The sequence below is a fragment of the Mirounga angustirostris genome, unplaced genomic scaffold (assembly GCF_029215605.1).
Source record: "Mirounga angustirostris isolate CCGP_5_RB_7025 unplaced genomic scaffold, mMirAng1.0.hap1 SCAF_4, whole genome shotgun sequence".
NCBI lineage: Eukaryota > Metazoa > Chordata > Mammalia > Carnivora > Phocidae > Mirounga > Mirounga angustirostris.
Genome location: NW_026991712.1, coordinates 99,735,588 through 99,757,558, shown reverse-complemented (window position 1 = coordinate 99,757,558; position 21,971 = coordinate 99,735,588). Strand labels below are relative to the sequence as shown.

The 21,971-nt window shown below is 37.3% G+C and overlaps 1 protein-coding gene across 13 annotated transcripts in view; it reads left to right on the top strand.

The window, feature by feature from the left end:
* Window positions 1–289: 289 nt before the first annotated feature.
* The window catches only part of STXBP3 (syntaxin binding protein 3), an 86,265-nt gene continuing 64,583 nt past the window's right edge, over window positions 290–21,971 (top strand). For 11 of the 13 annotated variants that reach the window (XR_010410802.1, XR_010410801.1, XR_010410800.1 and 8 more), the window contains exons 1-5: window positions 290–446; window positions 13,219–13,268; window positions 13,891–13,972; window positions 18,439–18,515; window positions 21,039–21,117. Coding sequence is in view for 6 of the 13 variants with exons in the window: in XM_064588721.1 (XP_064444791.1) it covers window positions 398–446; window positions 13,219–13,268; window positions 13,891–13,972; window positions 18,439–18,515; window positions 21,039–21,117 (337 nt within the window). In the remaining 7 variants the exon portion in view is untranslated. Of the gene's footprint in view, window positions 447–9,780; window positions 9,918–13,218; window positions 13,269–13,890; window positions 13,973–18,438; window positions 18,516–21,038; window positions 21,118–21,971 lie in introns of all 13 variants that reach the window. The other 2 variants (XM_054512704.2, XM_045897071.3) reach the window with 2 other exon arrangements.

The window sequence follows — 21,971 nt, the reverse complement described above, 5'->3', positions numbered from 1 at the left end:
AGCTGGCTACTGAGTGTAATACGAATGGCTTCGCAAAGTGGAGACTTCTTTTGCAAAGAGAAGGAAGTACTTCTTCAAGTACTGTATGCTTGAATTCGGAATTTCGAACATCGCGTTAGCGCTCAACCCACAGGCACCACTGCGCTCTTTGACCTCACAGGTCGACGAACTTCTGCTTGACCGAGCCTTCCGTTAGGGGGCGCACGACTGCCCAGGCAGATTTCGCCCTCACTGCGCAGCCTCCGTCCAGGGGTGGGCGGAAATCCCCACGCAGTCGCGCGTGTCGTCACCGGAGGGCGAGGCCTCTGGGTGGGGCGGAGCCACCCTCGCTTCTTTCTCCCTGCTAAAGTAGGTTGCGGGTGGGAGGCGGCCGCTGCTCTTCTGCAGTGTTGGGAAGATGGCGCCGCCGGTGACGGAACGGGGGCTGAAGAGCGTCGTGTGGCAGAGTGAGTGCGGTGGGGCGGGGGCTGAGAGAGGGAAGGCCAGGAGGCCGCCGCACCGTGCCTTGCTTTCCTGCCCCGGACCAGCAGTCTCTTGGGGAGCCGCCGCGGGCACTTGTTGCTTTGGGACCTGCGTCCCTGTTAGGACCTTTTCTTGCTTTCCTTCCCACCCCTCTTTCTTGCCAGCACCAGGGATGGGCAGGGTGCGGGAGCAAGTGGCCTTCCTCCTCTCCTGGGGCACCCCCTCGCCTCGGCCTGGCTTGGGCCCCGAGGCCCCGCCCTGGGTGAGCGGCGGCCCCTAGCCTGGCTTTTTCCCCCGCGGCCCTTGTGCCTGTCTTCGGCGGTGCTCCCTACGCTCCTCGGCTCCGCGCGGAGCCCCACCAGTCGGTGGTGTCTCTCCACCCCGGACAGTCTGTGCACTGTTTCTGTAGCCCGCCCCTCCCCTTCTCCCCACACTTGTTTCCAAAGACTGCTTATTCTGCATCTTCGTTTTAGTACCAGGCAGCGTTTTATAACTACACTTTTCGGTGTCCTCTAAAAGAAAAACAAAACCTTTCTGTTAAATAGATCCTTATTCCTGTATTCCTAGAGGAGCCCATTTTCTAAAGAGTTCTTGAGAAAGAACCATTTGAATGATTAAATCTCGGGACAAAAGCTGTACCTTCACTTCTCTCTCTACACTCTCCGGGCCACTCCCTGCTGTTAGGACTGTACTACTTACTGCTTGTTAGTTACTGATGTTTTGCTCTTCTGCCTTATCATCTACGATTTCATAAAAATCGCTCCAAACCGAGGTCTGCCAGGTTAGAGAAGGAATGAAACCACCAGACAGGAGGAACCATCATTGTTGGGCTTGCTGAGTTCAAATTAATTATGGCCTAGTAGTGGAAAAGGGAGTAACATCTAATTAGTATTTCTGACTCTAGCTTGTTAAGCAAAGGATAGAAGTGACTTGAGTTAACAAAATTCTGGGAGTTACAGAGTTCCTTGTGTAAAATTAAAACCAAATCAGTAACTGGCATATTGCTGAACATACTAGATACTAAAAACGACCGTATAATAGAAGGGGGAAAATAAGTTATGATAACATGTTTTTAAAAATTTGATAATTATAAGTTTGGCATTCTGTTTTTTAAGATTTGCATGGGTGACTTAAGATTTGGTAATATTTTTCAATCACAATGGTATTTAAGTGCATTTATAAGAAAATAGGTAGTGAATTACATTGTAATAATTTCCAAGATATATATGCTCCTTAACATCAGCATTTATAAGAAAAAAACAGTTAGTGATAGTAACATCAGTTTTGATAGTGTGGAAACTGGGCAAGAGGGAGAGTTTAGAGATAACAAAATTTCCGTCTAGTGCTGTTAACTTGAGATTGCACCAGGATGTCAGATGGAGTGTAAGATAAGACGGGAGACTGAAAGGAAGGAAAGAAATATCAGGATTAAAAAATAGTTCTTTGAATCTTTGTATAAATAGAAACATAACTGAAAAACAAGATGACATTCATTCAGCATTTGGTAGTAAAGTAGAGAGACAGAAGAGGGACTCTGAGTTCTGTTAGCAAAAGATGATAGAGTCTGTAAGAAATGATGAAGGAATCTCCTAAGAGGTAGGGGAATCCTACATTTGACTAGGGAAGGGTTTTGTTAGATTGAAGATAATACAGTTAGGTCATGGTAGAAAGCTAAATAACTTAACCTTCAATTTACCCAAAATGTAGGGAGAAGGAAACTACTATTTCTTGAACATTTATTCTGTACCAGGCATTATTCTTTACATCTATTAAAATTTGGTAAGAATTATTATCTTTATTTCATATATGTTAAAACTGATACAGCTATTACCATAGCTGTATTATTCATAATAGCCAAAAAAAAATCAAACAACCCAAATACCTATGGATTGATGAATAGGTAAATGACAAGGACTATTAGGCAATAAAAAGAAATGAAGTACTGATAGATGCGACAATATTGAGGAATCTTGAAAAAGTTGTGCCAGATGAAAGAAGCCATGCACAAATAACCACATATTGTATAACTCCATTTACATTAAATGTCCATAATTGAGAAATATATAGAGACAGAAAGTAGATTAGCAGCTGTGTATGTCTGGGGGGAGGAGCAGATGGGGAGACTCAGGGATGATGGCTAAGGGGATGGTTTCCTTTTGGAGTAATGAAAAGGTTCTAAAATTGATTATGGTGGTGGATGCACAACTCTGAATATACTAAAAGCTATTTAATTGTACACTTTGGGTGAATTATATGGTATACAAATTATATCTCAATAAAGCTATTTTTTAGAAACCTGATAGAGCTATTAAGTATAGACTTATCACACCCAGATCTTTCTGGCTGCAGAGTTAACATGTCACGTGTCTGTAATTTTCTATAATGTTTAATTTAAACCTTAGTTCAGAGGCTTATCTTATGCCCAGTCTTTTGCAATAGCCTCTGCCTCCTAACTAACCCTCCAAGCCCTTGTTCTCAGTCTATCTGGCCAATAGCTGCCAGAATTCTTCTAACAGTGCAGTGCTGTGATCATGCTGATCTCCTGCTTGAAGACCTGTGGAGAGAGACCTCTCCTGTTGTCTAGAGATGATTTCAAATACTTAGTCTGCTTTTGAAGACTTATACCCTGACCTTAACCTACCTTATTTACCTTTCCCTTGTATGCTCTTGATGTTCAACTAGTCTATACTGTTGACTCTTCTTGAAATCTTCTCCATCTTTATGCCAATTTCGGTCAAGAATGCTCCCCTTATGCCTGTTCTTCACCTATCCAAATTTTAGCTAGCCTTCAAGTCTCCATAATGGCTTCTTATTTTAACCCAGCCTCTTATATTTCTGTAGCATTTGGTTTATCCTTCTCAAATGGCACTTTTTACTACTGCCTAATGTGTCTTGAAAAGCTTTTTAAAGTTGGGTCCACTATTGTGTCTTTTAGAGCTTTAAATTCCAAACAGGCTCTAGCAAAATGCAAATGATTGTTAACAGTAAACAGTAGATTAGCTTTATAATTTTCTCCATTTTTTGCTACCCAAAGTTTTCCCTATTTATTCAATAAATACTACTGAATTCCTATGGGAATGCAGCAATAGAAGGCAGACAAGTTCCCAGCCTTCTCGAAGCTTGCATTCAAGTAGGGAATAATAAAAAATAAAAAGGTAAACAAAAAATAAACATCATTTCAGTTTGTGATCTATATATGCGGGGGGCTACTTTAACTAGGTGGATCAGGAAAGGTTTCTCTGAGTAGGTGACATTTGAGCTGAGACTGAAACCATGAGAAGGGATCAGCTTTTAGGGACTGTCTTAAAAACACTTTTTTAAAAAAAGGCTTTACTATTTTGAGTGCAAAGGCTATATTTATTTACAAAACTAATATCCGTACTTAAAATCAGTTAAAGTTTCTGGTGCTTGGTATTGCTCATTTGAAACTTTTTGCTACAGGAAAGCAGTAGCAAAAATATCACTGAAAAGGTTTTAATTATTTATTTATTTTTTAAGCTTTTATTTATTCATTTGACAGAGATAGATACAGCCAGAGAGGGAACACAAGCAGGGGGGTAGTGGGAGAGGGAGAAGCAGGCCTTCCGCCGAGCGGGGAGCCCGATGCGGGGCCCTATCCCAGGACCCTAGGACCATGACCTGAGTTGAAGGCAGACGCTTAACCATCTGAGCCACCCAGGCGCCCCCTGATAAAAGGTTTTAAATAAAAATTTGATGAAGTTTATTTAAAAAATAAAGCAGCAAAAAAAAAAAAAAAAAAAAGGCAGCAAAACAAGAGTAATTAAATCAACCTCCAAGCAAGCTTAAGCCACCTGTGGCATTTTTTTTTTCCTTAATGCAGTCTTTTTTCCTTGTCTGTAAATAGTAGTCTGATGTCTGTGATTCATAGCACTTATTTTATAGGAAATGTTAAGAGAAAGTTGATCTAGAAAAATTACAAATAAAAGTAATCGGAATGTATTTAAGCCAGTCCTTTACACGTTTAATCATAAGCTTTTCCCCTTTTTCACATTTTCCTTTTAGTCCTTATATAGCTACAGATATATTTTTTCTTATTCGTCATTCTGTGACTTCCTTTTTTTATTTATTTTATTTATTTTTTTATTTTTCAAAATTATCTTGTAATTTATTACTAGTAAAAATTATCCACACACACAAAATGTTTTTTACAGAGAAATATTTTCAAAGATCAGCCTAAAACCTCTATTTATCCCTTAGGAAAACAACATAACATTTATATGCAAATCTAATAGATGTTTTAAGTCACAACATAAAAGAATTTATGGTATCAGTGACTTCCTTTTTTTAAATACCTAATACTGACATAGCATTTTCCATGCTATTTCTTAATCTTTGCTATTAACATTTTTAAGTGTCTAAATACCTTGAGGTGGCAAAAAAATTTTGATAGCAGAAGATTGTCCCAGCCTCCCTTTCCAGATACAGCCACTCTTAGGTTTCTTACAAATTCTTCTACAAGTTTTCCATGCAAATGTAAGCATGTATAAAATATATTTCTGTTTTAATCAATTGTTTTTGTTTTATGTATATTTTCATTCTGGTCATTTTAAGTTTATCTTATCAAGCAAAATTTTATTCTTTATTTTTTAGATATTTGCACAGTCATATATTAATCAGTATTAATTGAGTATCTATGCTGCACACTATTTTAGGTGCATATATCTTGACTTCCTGGAATTCACAGTTCAGTGGGAGGTGATGGCACACAAGTAGCACGTGCTGTATTAGTGCAAAAAGGTTTCGTGGGAGAAGAGAAAAAAAAGGAATCATTTCCTCTCTGGGAGTCGGTCAAGGAAGACTCCACAAAGAGGAAGTGCAATTGAAATATAGTAGGATTTTGCCAGACAGAGGGAAATCTGAACCATGGCCCAACATGAAAAAGTACAATTTTTTTTTTTTTTAAAGATTTTATTTATTTATTTGACACAGAGAGCGAGAGAGGGAACACAAGCAGTAGGCAGAGGGAGAGGGAGAAACGGGCTTCCCGTTGAGCAGGGAGCCTGATGCGGGGCTCGGCTCAATCCCAAGACCCTGGGATCATGACCTGAGCCGAAGGCAGACGCTTAATGACTGAACCACCCAGGTGCCCCCAAAAAGTACAATTTTTATGGGAGAGGGAACAATTCCTTTTGCAAGGAATAGGGTGATGAAGACTAAAAGGTAGGTTGGAGCTAAATAGTTTAGACATAGTGAAGAACCATTAAAAAGGAAAATTTTTTTTCTCTCAAATATCAGTCATTAGCAAAAAAAAAAATCACTAGCATTTTTGAGATTCTGTTGAAACAATGCTGAAAGGAAGTTGTTTTCATATTTCTGTTTTGAAGGGAAATGACTCTAAGATTTCATTAAGCATATGGTAAAGTGTGCTAATGCCAAGTGTACAGCTGGATGAATTTTTATCCACGTAACTACCACCTAGATCACGATAGAGAATGTTTCCAAGTACCCCATAACCCTTCCCAGTCCAAATCCTACCCTCTTCCCCAGAATAATTACTATTCTGACTTATATTGCCATTAAATAATTTTGTTAACAGTAGCTTTTTATTTTTACACCTTTATATTTAAGAGAGAAACCCTCCAGACCTTACACTGTTAAGTGTTTTCTTTACAGAAATAAATACAGAAATTACTAAGTCGCTACCTAGAAATATTAGCACTTTGATATTTACCTTTGTATACATTTAGTTGGTCTAAAGTAGTCCTCAGTTTTCATATGTTCTACTTTCATACAGTTTTTAAACAGTGTACCTTGAAAGCCCTAAGTGGTTTTTCCCATGTGCAGTTCAATCTGTTTTATTCAGCTGACTAATAACGAGTATTGCATTTGTTCCTGCCCCAGGCCCCTGGATTTACCTTTATAAAGATTCTTACCTGGGATGCCTGGGTGGCTCATTCAGTTAAGATATGACTCTTGATCTCAGCTCAGGTCTTCATCTCAGGGTCATGAGTTCAAGCCCTGCGTTGGGTTCCATGCTAGGCCTGGAGCCTACTTTAAAAAAAAAAAAAAAATTCTTACCTGTTCACTAAATAACTTAGGCCACAGGTCAGCAGAATCTGCTGGAATCCTAATTAGGAATTTAGTAACGTGTAAGTTTTCTGAGAATGTACATTTCTTTATGGCCTACAAGTCTGCTTTTGACTCTTGGCTTTTTGATTTTTCAAACACATTGTCATTATGCATTACTTATAAAAGACTAGTTTATTATTTCTCCTCATTGGACTAAGAGTTAGAAGACTTGGTTTCCACTCCAGATTATACTTACCTTTCCCAGCCTAAAGAATGAGGAGTTTGGATTACATGTTCTTTAAGATTTTTTAGCTTGAATTCTTTATGATTCCATTTTTAGATCTTCATTTTGTTATATTTTCTTTATTTCCACTTGCATTCCTTTTTTTTTTTTTTAAAGATTTATTTGTCAGAGAGAGAGAGCATGCACACAAGCAGGGGTAGTGGCAGGCAGAGGGAGGAACAGGCTCCCCACTGAGCAGGGAGCCCCATTCAAGGCTCGATTCTAGGACCCCAGGATCATGACCTGAGCTGAAGGCAGTCAGACGTTTAACCAACTGAGCCACCCAGGCATCCTGACAACTTGCATTCCTCATAGTTTTCTCTTACGCCATAGTTTTTCTTTTGTGTTGTTTTGTTTAGGTCATAAATATTTATTATTAGGTTTTCATTGTCTAATGACATTTTACAAATCATTTGTGTCTTAAGGCATTTTGCTCTGACATCTGCTTAGCATGATTCTTTGCTCCTTGTTATTTGCTTAGGCATGATTTTAGTCCAGCTTTAGCAAGTTAAAATGAATTCCATATGTATTAGAGATCTAAAGTGTAAAAAGTAAAACAATAAAATGTGGAGAAAATACAGGCTAGCAGGAGTTAGACTTTTGAAAAAACTAACTGGTAACCCAAATCCCATTTTTTAAAAAAAAAAGACTTGATTAAATAAAAATTGTAAATTCCTATATGGTAGAAGACACCAGCTAAACCTATAGATTTGAAGAAAATATTGACCACACATAGGAAGAAAGGGTTAATATACAGAGTTTCTGCAAATTGATAAATAGAAGATAATGACTCAATAGAGCACTAAAGGATGGAAACAGTTGATTTGCAGATTAGGACATTGAATTGATTGTTTTTTAGTGGAAATGGAAATCAAGACTAATTCCTTTTTTTGACCCATCAGATTGATATGCTGTAATTGGGAAGCTTGCTGGTGGGAATGTGAATGGTTAAAAAGCATTTTGAGAAAGCATTTGGCAACATACAGTAAAATAAGAGACACGTATCTTTTGATGCCAGCAATCTCACTTATGGGAACTTAGCCTTCAGAAATAAAAGTAATGGTAAATAAAGATATATGTATAGGGGTGCCTGGGTGGCTCAGTTGGTTAAGCATCTGACTTCGGCTTGGGTCATGATCTTGGGGTTGTGGGATGGAGCCCTGAGATGGTCTCCATGCTCAGCAGAGAGTCTGCTTGTCCCTCTGCTCCTCCCCCTTCTAGTACATGAACTCTCTCTCTCAAAGTCTTTTTTAAAAAAAGATTTTATTTATTAGAGTGTGCACAGCAGAGGGAGGGGTAGAGGGAGAAGCAGACTCCTCGGCGAGCAGGGAGCCCAGTGTGGAACTCAATCCCAGGACCCTGGAATCATGACCTGAGCTGAAGGTGTATGCTTAACTGACTGAGGCGCCCTCAAATAAATAAAGTGTTAAAAAAAAAAAAGATATATGTATAAAGATCTTCATTGCAACATTATATAATGTGGCAAAAATGGAAACAGGATGACTACTTGTCATATAGGAGAATAATTGAATAAGTTATGGTGTACCTGTACTAAGGAATGTACTATAGCTATCAAAGAGAAGATTTGTATCTATGTGCTTATATTCTGTATAAAGGGTATCTGTAATGTATATTTAGTGAAAACAAGCAAGTGATGGAGTAATATATATGTGTTGATTCCATTTTTATAATAATTTGATTATTAGAAAAAAACCTTATAGATGTTAGAAGAGGATGTGCACTTGGGTGATAAATTGGAGTGGGAGGCAAAGAGACTGGTACTGTTATGGTGTTGGTCCAAGAAAGAAGGCCAAAATGTGGCAAAGGAGATAGAAGATGGATGGAGAGTATGAGAAAGATTCTAGAGATGGAATAAATAGGATTTAAGCTGGGGGAGAGTCATCCCAGAGTAGGATTCAGGTCTAGGAGACCTGATGCTGTTTATTGGTAAAGGGAAAGAGAAGGAACAGTTTTGGAGGGAAAAAAAATAGTTTAGATTTAGAACATAGTGTTAAGTGAAAGCTGCGGTATCTAGTGAGCAGGTGGAGATACATACGTATAAATCACAGAAAAGGGAGCTGAATTTGAGACCTGGATTTAGATAAGAGCAGATAAAGAGAGAAGGGTACCTTTTCCAGATCCATGTTGAGATTGTCGTTAGTACTGGTATTTTTCCCCTCTTACTTCCTTCTTTATGATTTACACATTGCTAGGCTTTTTGGTTTCCATAAAAACTGTTATTTAGGGGCGCCTGGGTGGCTCAGTCATTAAGCGTCTGCCTTCGGCTCAGGTCATGATCCCGGGGTCCTGGGATCGAGCCCTGCTCAGCGGGAAGCCTGCTTCTCCCTCTCCCAACTCTCCCTGCTTGTGTTCCCTCTCTCGCTGGGTCTCTGTCAAATAAATAAATAAAATCTTAAAAGAAAACAACAACTGTTATTCATAGATGATTTCCTATTTTCCAGACAAACCAGTTTCACTTGTATTGTCGCCAGGTTTATTAATAGTTTCTGTGTGATTTAAGAGAGTTGTGCAAGTATACCTTCCACATTGCTGATGCTATACACTAAGTTAGCTCTACTCTCATTTTTCCTCTCGATGTTTTCATTTCTTCTTTGGTATTAGTTTTAAATCCATTTCCTTTTGCATTTAGGAGAAAGAATGAGCAAAGCAGAGTAGTTGGTATTAAGAAGTCGTTAATTGGCGGGCGCCTGGGTGGCTCAGTTGGTTAAGCGACTGCCTTCGGCTCAGGTCATGATCCTGGAGTCCTGGGATCGAGTCCCACATCGGGCTCCCTGCTCGGCAGGGAGTCTGCTTCTCCCTCTGACCCTCCTCCCTCTCATGCTCTCTGTCTCTCATTCTCTCTCTCTCAAATAAATAAATAAAATCTTAAAAAAAAAAAGTCGTTATTTGGCTAGCATTTGGACTGGTGGAAGATCAACTTAGAGAGTATCAGAGGCTACTTGGTAGAGGATGTTGAATAGTAAAATCTAGATTTTATTTTGTAGGCAGGAGTGAACACTTGAAGGAATTTCGAGGTGGGCTTTGATATAAACAAATTGTGCTTCAGGAAGATAACTGACAGCAGTGTGAAAAAATGGATTGAAATGGCAAAGGGGTTGGAGGTAGAAAGCAGGAAATCCAGGTAGGTGACTATTGCAGTAGTTCAGTGAGAGATGATGAGAATCAAGGCAATGTTGGGGATAGTGGCAGTCACCAGAAAGAACAATCAACACTGTCTGATTATTGGATCTGGGGGATGGAGGAAATATCCAAAGACTATGACTCAGAACATGCCAATAAAACTCTTAGAGAAGTCTAGAGCAGTTTTTAGGAAACTATAATCTCAATTTGAGGCATGTAAGTGCTTAAACCTGTACTGTATAATTGAATGAAGGAGAGATAGGCTGTAAGATTTGTAGAAAATTGAAGGACTGCTGGGGGTTCGGGGATATGGGGAGAAGTTGGTCAAAGAGTACAAACTTACAGTTAGAAGATGAGTAAGTTCTGGGGATCTAATGCACAGTATTATGATTATAGATAACAACACTGTACTATATACTTAAAAGTTGCTAAAGTACAGCGCCTGGGTGGCTCAGTTGGTTAAGCGACTGCCTTCGGCTCAGGTCATGATCCTGGAGTCCCGGGATCAAGTTCCGCATCGGGCTCCCTGCTCGGCAGGGAGTCTGCTTCTCCCTCTGACCCTCCTCCCTCTCATGTGCTCTCTCTCATTCTCTCTCTCTCTCAAATAAATAAATAAAAATTTTTTTTAAAAAAGTTCCTAAAGTAGGGGCGCCTGGGTGGCTCAGTCATTAAGCGTCTGCCTTCAGCTCAGGTCATGATCCCAGGGTCCTGGGATCGAGCCCCGCATCGGGCTCCCTTCTCCACAGGAGGTCTGCTTGTCCCTCTCCCACTCCCCCTGCTTGTGTTCCCCTCTCTCGCTGTCTCTCTCTCTGTCAAATAAATAAAATCTTTAAAAAAAAAAAAAGTTGCTAAAGTAGATAGATCTTAAATGTTCTTATGTCCCAAAATTACTAAAAGAATGGTAATTATGTGAGGTGTTGGAGATGTTAAGTAACATTACAGTGGTAATTATACTGCAGTATATGTATATCAGATCAGCACATTGTATATCTTGAAGTTGTGTTTTGTGTCAGTTATATCTCAATAATGTTGGCAAAAGTGAAGGATGGATCTGATAGATGAAACTTTCAAGGATGAATACGGTTTCTGAGGGAGAGAGTAGAGCAAGTGGACTAAGGGAATTGAGGCTTTGAGATATATCCATATTTGGGGTGCTAGAGAAACGTATGTAAGGTCAAATAATTTTCATTAGTATTTGGAGGAAATGCCTCTTTAGTTCTGTAATATTAGTTGATGTGATTTCCTTTGATTCCCTTCCAAACATACTTTACCTGTGACCATATCACTTTTCATGGATGCCCCTAATTTCTAGTCCACAAAGCTAGTTATTTTTTTATTTATTTTTAAGATGCTAACACTGTCTGGGTATTTGGGTATTTGCCTTTGGATTCCAAGGCAGCACTATCCAGTAGAAATAGAATGCAAGCAACATATATAATTTAAAATTTTCTAATAGCCACACTAAAAAAAAGTAAAGAGAAATGGATGAGGATCATTTTAATAATAAATTTCTAAAATGTTATCATTTAAACATGTAAATATAAAAAATTAATATTTTCCATTCCCTTTTTTGTACTAAGTCTTTGAAATCTGGTGATCCCAGGACTCTGGGATCACGACCTGAGCCGAAGGCAGACGCTTAACGACTGAGCCACCCAGGCGCCCCTACTTTAGCAACTTTTATACTTTCAGGACATCCCAGTTCAGGGGCTAGCCACATTTTAAGTGCTCAGTAGTGACATGCGACTAGTTTCTACCATATAGGTCAGTGTAATTTCTAAGGTTTTAAAGACTATGATGAGATGAGTTCTTCCTAGGAAACTCTTTAAGCTGCTCAGTCATAAATTCATGAGCATTTATGTCTTTGATTTGCAGCCTGCTTGAGGTATATAGAAATAACACAAGCTTAGAAAGGGAAGTAGCATAGTATTTTAGTGTCTGAACTCTGCCTGAGAAAATCCTTCATCTCTGCCTGTAGAGTAGAAGAAACCAGTGCGTTAGGCTTAAACTAGCATTCAACACTCTAGGCTTTTGCCATAATTCTCATTTAACATTATAATCTTCCTAGCAAACATATATAAGCACCTTTACTAGTATTTCTTAACACTTTCACGGCTTCCCAATTACAGTAAAACCTTCCAGATCATACTTCTTATGATGATTATTAGTAATCCTTATTAAATATATCCTTTGCTTGAACATGTCATTTTTTTAATGTGATGCCAAAAATTGATGGTATATTTCTACAAGCATTAACTTAAATATAAATTAGAAAAGTTTAAATGAATTATATAAACATCTCAGTACCAGGAATTAGTGAAATTAGAAGTTACTATAATTTATATTTTAATTATATTTTATTTATTACATACTACATATTATTTTCAAAATTGAAAATTAATGAAACATTAAATGTGGGGAATTATGAAGTAGAACAACAGGTATTTGTATGAATTGCTATGTGTATTATTTAATATATAAGAAAAAAGTTTTTGTAAATCCGTGAACTAATTTGAAAAATACATTTAGATCAATTTTGAAAATCATTGCAAGGAAAATGTTAACATTTATTGATTATAAATCAAGGCTGAATATTTGTATCTAGTGCTAGAATATAAATTGTTGAAAATTGTATTGCATTAAACCAGGAAGAAAAGTACCTAGTTTCGATTATCAGATATAATTTAGCAATGGGCTAGTTAGGGATTTTCCTGTGGGTTTTGTTTTCATCTTGTTTACTTGGGATTTAAGTAGAATAGGAAAAAGCAAATCAGTTAGTAGTTTCAGAAATATTTTCCAGATATATTTATATACTTAAATATATTCTTAAGTATATTAGTCTTTCATAATACTTTTATTCTCAAAAGTTTAAAAACATATTACAGTTTAAATATAGGTAGGGGGTGCCTGGGTGGCTCAGTCAGTTGAGCGTCCCACTCTTTATTTTGGCTCAGGTCATGATCTGAAGATCATGGGATGGAGGCCCCAGCTGAGCTCCTGGCCCAGGGATGGGGGGAGTGGGGAGGGAGTCTGCTTGAGATTCTCTTTCCCTCTGCCTTTCCCCCGATTTGGTATGAGTGTGTGAGTGTGTGCTCTCTCGCTCTAAAAATAAATAAATGTTAGGTATTAAAGATAACTGGATTTTCACCTAGAGTTTAACAAGTATATATACTTTTTATATAGGTTAGCAGATTTTCAAGTTGGATGCTTCCCCAATGTTTTTGATCTTTTGAGTAGTTATTCTATTATTATATTTCTAACTGTTGATTAAGATTTATAAATAATTCTTTTTTTTTTGGCAGAGATAAAAGCAACAGTGTTTGATGACTGCAAGAAAGAAGGCGAATGGAAGGTAGAATTTGCATATTTTGCCCTTTAATTGAGGACATCAATATATTGTCCTTATTATACTTCTGTAACAGTATAGAGTCTGGAACCTACTGATTGCGTTCAAATCCCAGCTTCACCACTTGATAGCTGTGGCTTCTTGGATAAATTCCTTGATCTCTCTGTTCCTTGTTTATAAAATAGGGACAGTATTACCTCATAGTTTGGTTGTAAAGATTAAATGAATTAATCCATGGCAAATGATTACAACAGCACCTGGAACATTTATTATTCCAGAAGTGGAATTTTATAATTTTAAGAAAATTTGATGTTAAACACAAGATACATTTAAAATGAAAAAGTTCTCAAATAAGTAAATAAAATGAACAAGTTCTCTGCTTCAAAATGGAAATGTTTCTTTTTGCTTACTTATGTATGATATTATATGTATGTATATTGAGAAAATAAATATCCAGGTCATACAAGTTAAAAGGTGAGTTGAGATAATTTTGCCTTCTGCCCTAATATTTTCATTTTATGTCATAAAAGGTCTATGTTTGAGTAGGTTTAATGTATTAAATTCTGTCTTTTGTGAATTCTTGGCAATCAAGTACTTATACTATTTCTTAATTGATATTCATTTTAAGATAATGCTTTTAGATGAATTTACCACTAAGCTTTTGGCATCATGTTGCAAAATGACAGATCTTCTAGCCGAGGGTATAACTGGTAAGTGTTACTAATACTCATCATGAAAACGTTTTTTATTGTGATTGGGAAAGTTTGAAGTATTAATAAATTTTAGTCATTGTGTTTCTGAAGAGGTTATGTTTTATTTTTATAACGCTAGCCATAATAATTACACTGGACATTCTTTTCTCTGTGAGTCTTCAGAATAAGCCCTGGAAGTTTTTTCTTCAGCTGAGATTATAATTCAGTGCTCCTGACCAAAACTAAGTCAGTTGCCTTGTTGAGTTTGTTATTGAAATTTTTAACTCTTACATATTTGATAATGGTTTTGAATGTTGACACACTGGGTTAACCTTAGTGTTTTTATAAATATTGCTGGTTTTCATGTATTGCTTTAAGTGGATAGTAAGATTGTGTTATAAAATCAAGGCGCCCCATGACAACCCTTTAAAGAGATCTTAAATACCCTCACTGATAATGAGGAAACTGAGACTCAGAGTTAATTATAGAGGTGCCTGGGTGGCTCAGTCGGTTAAGTGTCTGCCTTCAGCTCAGGTCATGATACCAGGGTCCTGGGATCGAGCCCTGCATCAGGCTCCCTGCCCAGGGGGGAGTCTGCTTCTCCTCCTTCTGTGTGTGCTCACTCTATCTAGCTTTCACTCTCTCTCTCAAATAAATAAATAAAAGTTTTTAAAAGTCAAATATAATTCTTTTATATTTTGGAATTTAATGTAGGATGTGTACCCTCTGTCACTGCTACTTGTTAGGTTCAAATGTACACCAGTATTTTCAAGAAAACCTGAGCATTGTGTACAAGGGGAGGATTATCTAAAAGCTTTTATATGTTTATTTTGATACTTATGTATAAAATCTTTTTTTTTTTAAGAGTTTATTTATTTGACAGAGAGAGAGAGAGACACAGCGAGAGAAGGAACACAAGCAGGGGGTGTGGGGAGAGGGAGAAGCAGGCTTCCCCCGGAGCAGGGAGTCTGATGCAGGGCTCCATCCCGGGACTCTGGAATCATGACCTGAGCTGAAGGCAGCCGCCTAACCGACTGAGCCACCCAGGCACCCCTAAATATAAAATCTTTAATATATAATCTTTTATTATTGATTATATATTCAGTTTGTCTTTGTGGTATTTATGGTCTTCTCAGTGGAAAAACTCTCAACTAGAAATTAGAAGATTAAGGGCGCCTGGGTGGCTCAGATGGTTAAGCATCTGCCTTCGGCTCAGGTCATGATCCCAGGGTCCTGGGATCGAGTCCCGCATCGGGCTCCCTGCTTAGCGGGAAGCCTGCTTCTCCCTCTGCTTCTCTCTCTCTCTGTGTGTCTCTCATGAATAAATAAATAAAATCTTAAAAAAAAAAAAAAAGAGCTTGACATTTTAACCATAAAAAAAAAATTAGATTAAAGCCTTGATTTTTCTACTATTGGACAAATGTAATATTGATTAAGCCACGAAGTTTAAGTTTCCAGAGGTCATTCTGATTTGCAACTAGAGTGAGAACGATTTGCTAATGTGTATGAAAACTCTGTGAAACTACAGAAACATTTTGCACTGTAAGGAGGTTTTATTGAACTTTTGTAGACCAGTGTTTCTTACTGTGTGTTCGGCGTTGATAGATATTCTTCAAGGAAAAGATTCTGTTGGCAAGTACGTTTGGGAAATAGCATTAGACAAAGCTAAACAGGTTTCTTTAGGACTTTCCAGAGATTTTTTTCTGTGCCAGCGGGTATGTGGATCCCCTGGGTTCAGGTGTAGTACTCAGTTTTCTAAATTTATTTGACCACAGAAAGCCTTTTTTTTTTTTTTTTTGAGAAGCATTTCATAAGGACTGTTTATCATGGAGAACATTGCTTCCTTATATGTGCTCACCTTGGTTTGCTCTGGTTTAATCATCATCATATCTACCAACTTGAACTTGTCCCAGTCCTTTTGAGTCCCACATGGGCTCTCAAATTGAGATTCCCTCGATTAGACTTGGCATTGCAGGTTCAGTGATCATACATTCTGTCATCATTCAGGTCATTTGTGAAAATATTCAGTACTGACTTAGAAGTTTTAAAAAATTGATGAGAAAAAGTAGAACCCTTTTAAAAAATAGACTGGAAGTTAGATTATTCCTTTGTCACTGTATAGGAATAATCATAAAAATCTTTTTAAAAAATCTCTTATAGATATCCATTTTCCAGGGAATTGAAGAAGTGGCACTTTGTGCTATTAATAACCAGACATTTAAGAGTATTTTCAAAGTCTGTATTCTAAATCATATCATAGTATTTTCACACATTAACATGTACATTACCCACCAAACATAATAGTATATATAGCATAAGATGACTGTAAGACACTTGATTTTGAGTATTAAGCAATAAAAGTAAGTTTATACAGATTTAACCTTAATCTTTTTTTTTTTTAAGATTTATTTATTTATTTGAGAGAGAGAAAGAAAGAGCACCAGCAGGAGGGGCAGAGGGAAAGGGAGAGAGAATCTGAAGCAGATTCAGTGTGAGGCCAGTCTCAGGCCCTGATCTCAGAACGCCAAGTTCACTACCTGAACTGAAACCAAGAGTCGATTGCTTAACTGACTGTGCCACCCAGGCACCCCTAACCCTTAATCTTTTAAAGGTGAAATTATAATTGTTGGGAATGGAGATAAAAATAAAATTAAATATTTCCTTGAAAACCTTATTTGATATCCTAATAGAAGCTATGATAAACCTATACTTTATTAGTATAAACATAGGAATAAAAAGGTGAATCGCCATATTTATCAGAGAAGTCCAACAGTAGCCTCCCTTGCCTGTCAGATTAATCTTTTTTTTTTAAGATATTTATTTATTTATTAGCAAGAGTGTGCCTGCACACAAGTGGGGGGCAGGGCAGAGGGGGAGGGAGAGAGAGAATCTCAAGCAGACACCCCACTGAGGACAGAGCCCCACACGGGGCTTGATCCCTTAACCCTGAGATCATGACCTAAGCCGAAATCAAGAATTGGATGCTCAACTGACTGAATTACCCAGGCACCCCAAGTTTAATCTTTTTAATTCTTTCCAGGACCTTTGCCAACTTTAGTCTTAAAAGATGGTTCTCTTGATTTGTAGAATGATACTTTAGTTTTTTTTTTTAATATAGCTTTAACAGTTAATTTGACAATTTAGAGTTTACTAGTTTTAAATTTACTTCACTTTACGTAAGTTAACCTTATGAACTTCTTAATTTCAATAATAAAACTATAATTGAGTAAATTGTGATATTTCATTTAAAAAATATAAATATTGCATAGTTTTAAAAGAATAAGAGTTAATTAGCAGTTTATTTAAAGAATATTATAGTAGTTAAGGTGCACCTGGGTGGCTAAGTCGTTAAGCGTCTGCCTTCGGCTCGGGTCATGATCCCAGGGTCCTGGGATCAAGGCCCGCGTTGGGCTCCCTGCTCTGCAGGAAGCCTGCTTCTCCCTCTCCCACTCCCACTGCTTGTGTTCCCTCTCTTGCTGTGTCTCTCTCTGTCCAAAAAAAAAAAAAAAAGAATATTATAGTGGTTAAAAACTTGGATTCTGGAGTCAAACAGATCTGGGTTGGAATCTTACCTGTTCTGCTCTCTGGCTGTGTAACTTGGACAAGTTACCTAACAACTTCAAGCCTCAGTTTCCTTATTTGTAAAATACTTACTTTATAGGTTTGTTATATAATACTTACTGTAAGGTTTAATAGATAATTCATGTTAAGTGCTTAGCCTGATATCTGGTATCATATTTGCTATTATAGTAGAATATTTTTAAGAAGAAATACATACTTTCATTTTTAATGCATTTTCTTGCTTTCTTCATGGCTTGTTGCTTGCTTATGCTGGTAGACCTAACTATGAAATAGCTGCTTTATCTTTTTTTTTTTTTCATGATGAGCACTTAGCCCAGAGTTTAGTTTTAGGGAAGATACAGTTTGGGGATTTTTTTTTTTTAAGATTTTATTTATTTATTTGAGAGAGAGAGAGTGCAAGTGGCAGAGGGGGAGGGAAAGGGACAAGCAGACTCTGAGCTGAGCATGGAGCCTGATGTGGGACTCAGTCCCAGGACCCTGAGATCATGACCTGAGCCACAATCAAGAGTTGGACACTTAACCGACTGAGTCACTGAGGCATCCCTACATTTTTGGGATTTTTAAAGATTTTTTTTTTTTGACAGAGATAACGAGAGCAGGAACACAAGCAGGGGGAGCAGGAGAGGGAGAAGCAGGCTTCCCTCCAAGCAGGGAGCCCGATGCAGGGCTCGATCCCAGTACCCTGGGATCATGACCTGAGCCAAAAGCAGATGCTTAACGACTGAGCCACCCAGGTGCCCCCATTTTTGGGATTTTTAAATTTATCAAATGGAGACAAAGAAAATGTTAAACCCAGTATATGTAAATATGTTTCCCTATTATAAATAAGAAGTAAAGCTTATTTTAAAATTGTTTCAAATGTATAAATACTTGGTTATATAAAATTACTTTTTTTTTATTAGTTGTGGAGAATATTTATAAGAATCGAGAACCTGTCAGACAAATGAAAGCTCTTTATTTTATCTCTCCAACATCAAAGGTGAGTATTTTTAATCTTTAAAAGGCATGTTCAAAAAAATTAAAAAAATAAAAAAAATAAAAGGCATGTTCGTCATTCACCACTGACATCATTTTCTCATAGAAAATTCAAATAAAACATTCTTTATTAGAAAAATAGTGCCATAAACTAGTTTGCTTAGGAAAGTTTTTCTATGTTAGAAAATCATTTCATTTGCACTCTTCTCAATGAGAATATATTAAGTGAAAAATCCCCCCTCCCCCATATATGAAAGCAGAATTTAATTGTATAAAACAGTAGTTTCTTTGAGTAATTTGTTACTCAGTGCTGTTCCTGTGCAAGCATATTTTTTGGGACGACAGAAATATACATAAAAGAAACAGTCTTGGTTTAATCCTTTATCTTAGTGACTTCTCTATAGCGTACATTTATGTATACATATACACACATGTATGTATGCATCTAAGCGTGTGTGTAAATATGTTTTACATGTCAAAGGAGTATCTTAGTCTGTGATCTGTAATTGAGCTCATACTTAAAGCCAAACTTTTAGAGCCAAGTAAATACCATAATATCTGAGAATTTTCCAATACATCCTTTGGCATATTCCCACTCAGAATGTTAAGTTGGCAATTCCAGTTTCATTTCTTCTGATTCTATTAGACAGCAGGAAAAAAAATCAGACATTCACTGTTTAGTCTCTGCATATTGGCTGCTGGTGTTTTTTTCTTTTTTTAAATATTTATTTATTTTAGAGAGAAAGAGAGTGGGAAGGAGGGGGAGAGGGCGAGAGAAACCTAAGCAGACTCTGCACTGAGAAGGGAGCCTGATGTGGGTCTTGCTCTCAGGACCCTGGGATCACAACCTGAGCCAAAACCAAGAGTCAGATGCTTAACCCACTGAGGCACCCAGGCGCTCCTGGCTGCTAGTGGGTTTCAATGACATTTTATATCCTAATGCTAATTCTTAGCATTAACAGATAATGGTATGAAAGACTATGTGGTCATTGAAAATGAGATTTCTAGGAAATTTTAGTGATTTAAGTAATTGTTCATTTTTAATGTTAAGTGACAGAAGCAGGATACAGAATTGTGTATTTAGTAAAGGAGCAAAGGACTCAGAGAAAATGGTACCTGAATGTGGCTCCTTTTTCTACTATAACCAACTCTAGTTTCTCTTTCAGTCCTGAATCGATTACCTGTGTCCTGCAGCCCTGTGGGTACCAGTAAGGGCTTGGGCTCGTTGGACACTAGTGGAGAAACTAGTGAGAGACTTCTTTCCTCAGTGGCTTGGTGAGCCCCTGGAGACCAGTGTCAGAGTGTACCCAACCAGGGGTCATAAAATGACAGATTTCAGGAAGAGTTTGGCTATAAGAGATTTTCTGAACCCCAGGGGAAGGGTCAGTTGGTGAAAAAGAGAAGCCCTGGTGGTTTGTTTGCTTATATACCTACAGCCCTCAGGAGGGGAAATCTTTTTGCCTTCCTCCTTTTGTGGAACTGCTTGTATTTAGGGTTCTTCAACAACAAACCTAAGCCTCAATGAGTTGACAAAGGAAAGCATTGACACATCTAAGTGGGTCAGCTGCCAGAGAGAGGAAGTTCAGTAAGAATGAAGAAAATACACATCTTATAAAATATAGCTGCTTGGAGAGAAGGACGATGACCTGAACAGAAAAATAACACACATAAGGAGAGTCGAGTATAGCACATAAAAAACTTACTGAAGTTCAAAAATGTGATTTCTCAGTTAAACAGTTAATTGCAGAAAAGGATAATCCTCATTGAAATTTGAATTAATAGCCTAGAAGGTCAAAATGGAATATCTCAAAGCAAAAAAACGAAGTCATAGAAATTATGGGGGAAAGATAGGAGATTTGCTGGATGAGCCATGAGATCTAACAGAAATAGTTCTAGGACTTCCAGAAGGAGATAAAGAAACAGATGGAGGAGAGATCATTAAATTCTGTGTTCTTCATTTTTGCTTCCAAATCATTGTATCTTTAAAACTACCAGCACTAAAAATAAACAAAACTACCAGCACTGAGGCATGTAAGAACTACCAGACTGTATTACCTGCCATTCTTCCTCCTTGCAGTCATTTCCCAACCTTTGGGTCTTTCATTATCCCTTGACAGTTTTACTCCTAGCTCACTGTTACTCTCTTCAGCACCTCTTCAATCATAGTCTCAATGGTTTCGTTATCCAGATAAGATAACATTTCCAGTATGTTCATTGGCTTCTCAGCTCCTTGATTTGTTACCTTCTGATGGTCTTATGTATGGCTTCTAGCTTCTCTCTCACTGAATTGTTCCTGGATCTTCTCATTGCTGAAACTGTACTCTGTTCATACATAATACCTTACTAAGGTTTTTAGCTATTACTGTCTAGACAACATAGCATTTAAAAAGAAATCAGCTTATAAAGTAAACTTTTAGAAAGTTAAAAGTTTTATTTTATTAAAAAGAATAATCTTAGTTATTTCAAAAGCTAGCATATTTAAATCAGTATTTGGTTAAATGTATATTAACATCTAACCTTTTTTAAGTCTGTAGACTGTTTTTTACGTGATTTTGCAAGTAAATCTGAGAACAAATACAAAGCAGCATATATATACTTCACTGACTGTAAGTAGCTTTGTAGAAGTACTGTTTCATTGTGAATTGTGTAAGACTGTTGAATCACAGACCTGTACCTCTGAAACAAATAATACATTATATGTTAAAAAAAGAAGATAGTAGGAAGGGAAGAATGAAGGGGGGAAAATCGGAGGGGGAGACGAACCATGAGAGACTATGGACTCTGAGAAACAAACTGAGGGTTCTAGAGGGGAGGGGGGTGGGAGGGATGGGTTAGCCTGGTGATGGGTATTAAAGAGGGCACGTTCTGCATGGAGCACTGGGTGTTATATGCAAACAATGAATCATGGAACACTACATCAAAAACTAATGATGTAATGTATGGTGATTGACATAACATTATAAAATAAAATAATCCTGTTAATTATAAAGTATTTCTTATAATACTATGCTTTTCTATTTATTGCTTATTCTAATTAGGTTAGAAAGAATCTAAAGATATAAGATTATATCTATCCTAATTCATATTAAGGTGATAGAAAATTAAATTCTGAACTAGTCATTTTTGCTGGTATACAGTGGTGGGGGATTGGTGGTGAGAACTGTCCCTCAAATTTTATGCTGATAACAGGAGGAATTTTTTTTAAATCAGAGTTTTAATTGGGGATTTGATTATATAATCAAAAATAAGACCCTTTGGGAGAGTACTGAAGAAATTGCCATCTGTTTGGCAAATATTAATGGAGAGCATCTGTCACATTTCTCTTACCATGCCATATGTTCAAATAGAAAGCAGCTAAACTAAAGAATCACAGAGAAGTCTAGAAACACATATAATTCTGCTTTATGTTATGCCTTACATAATTATACTGCAAAATGAAAATGCCCTTCATCTAAGCGCA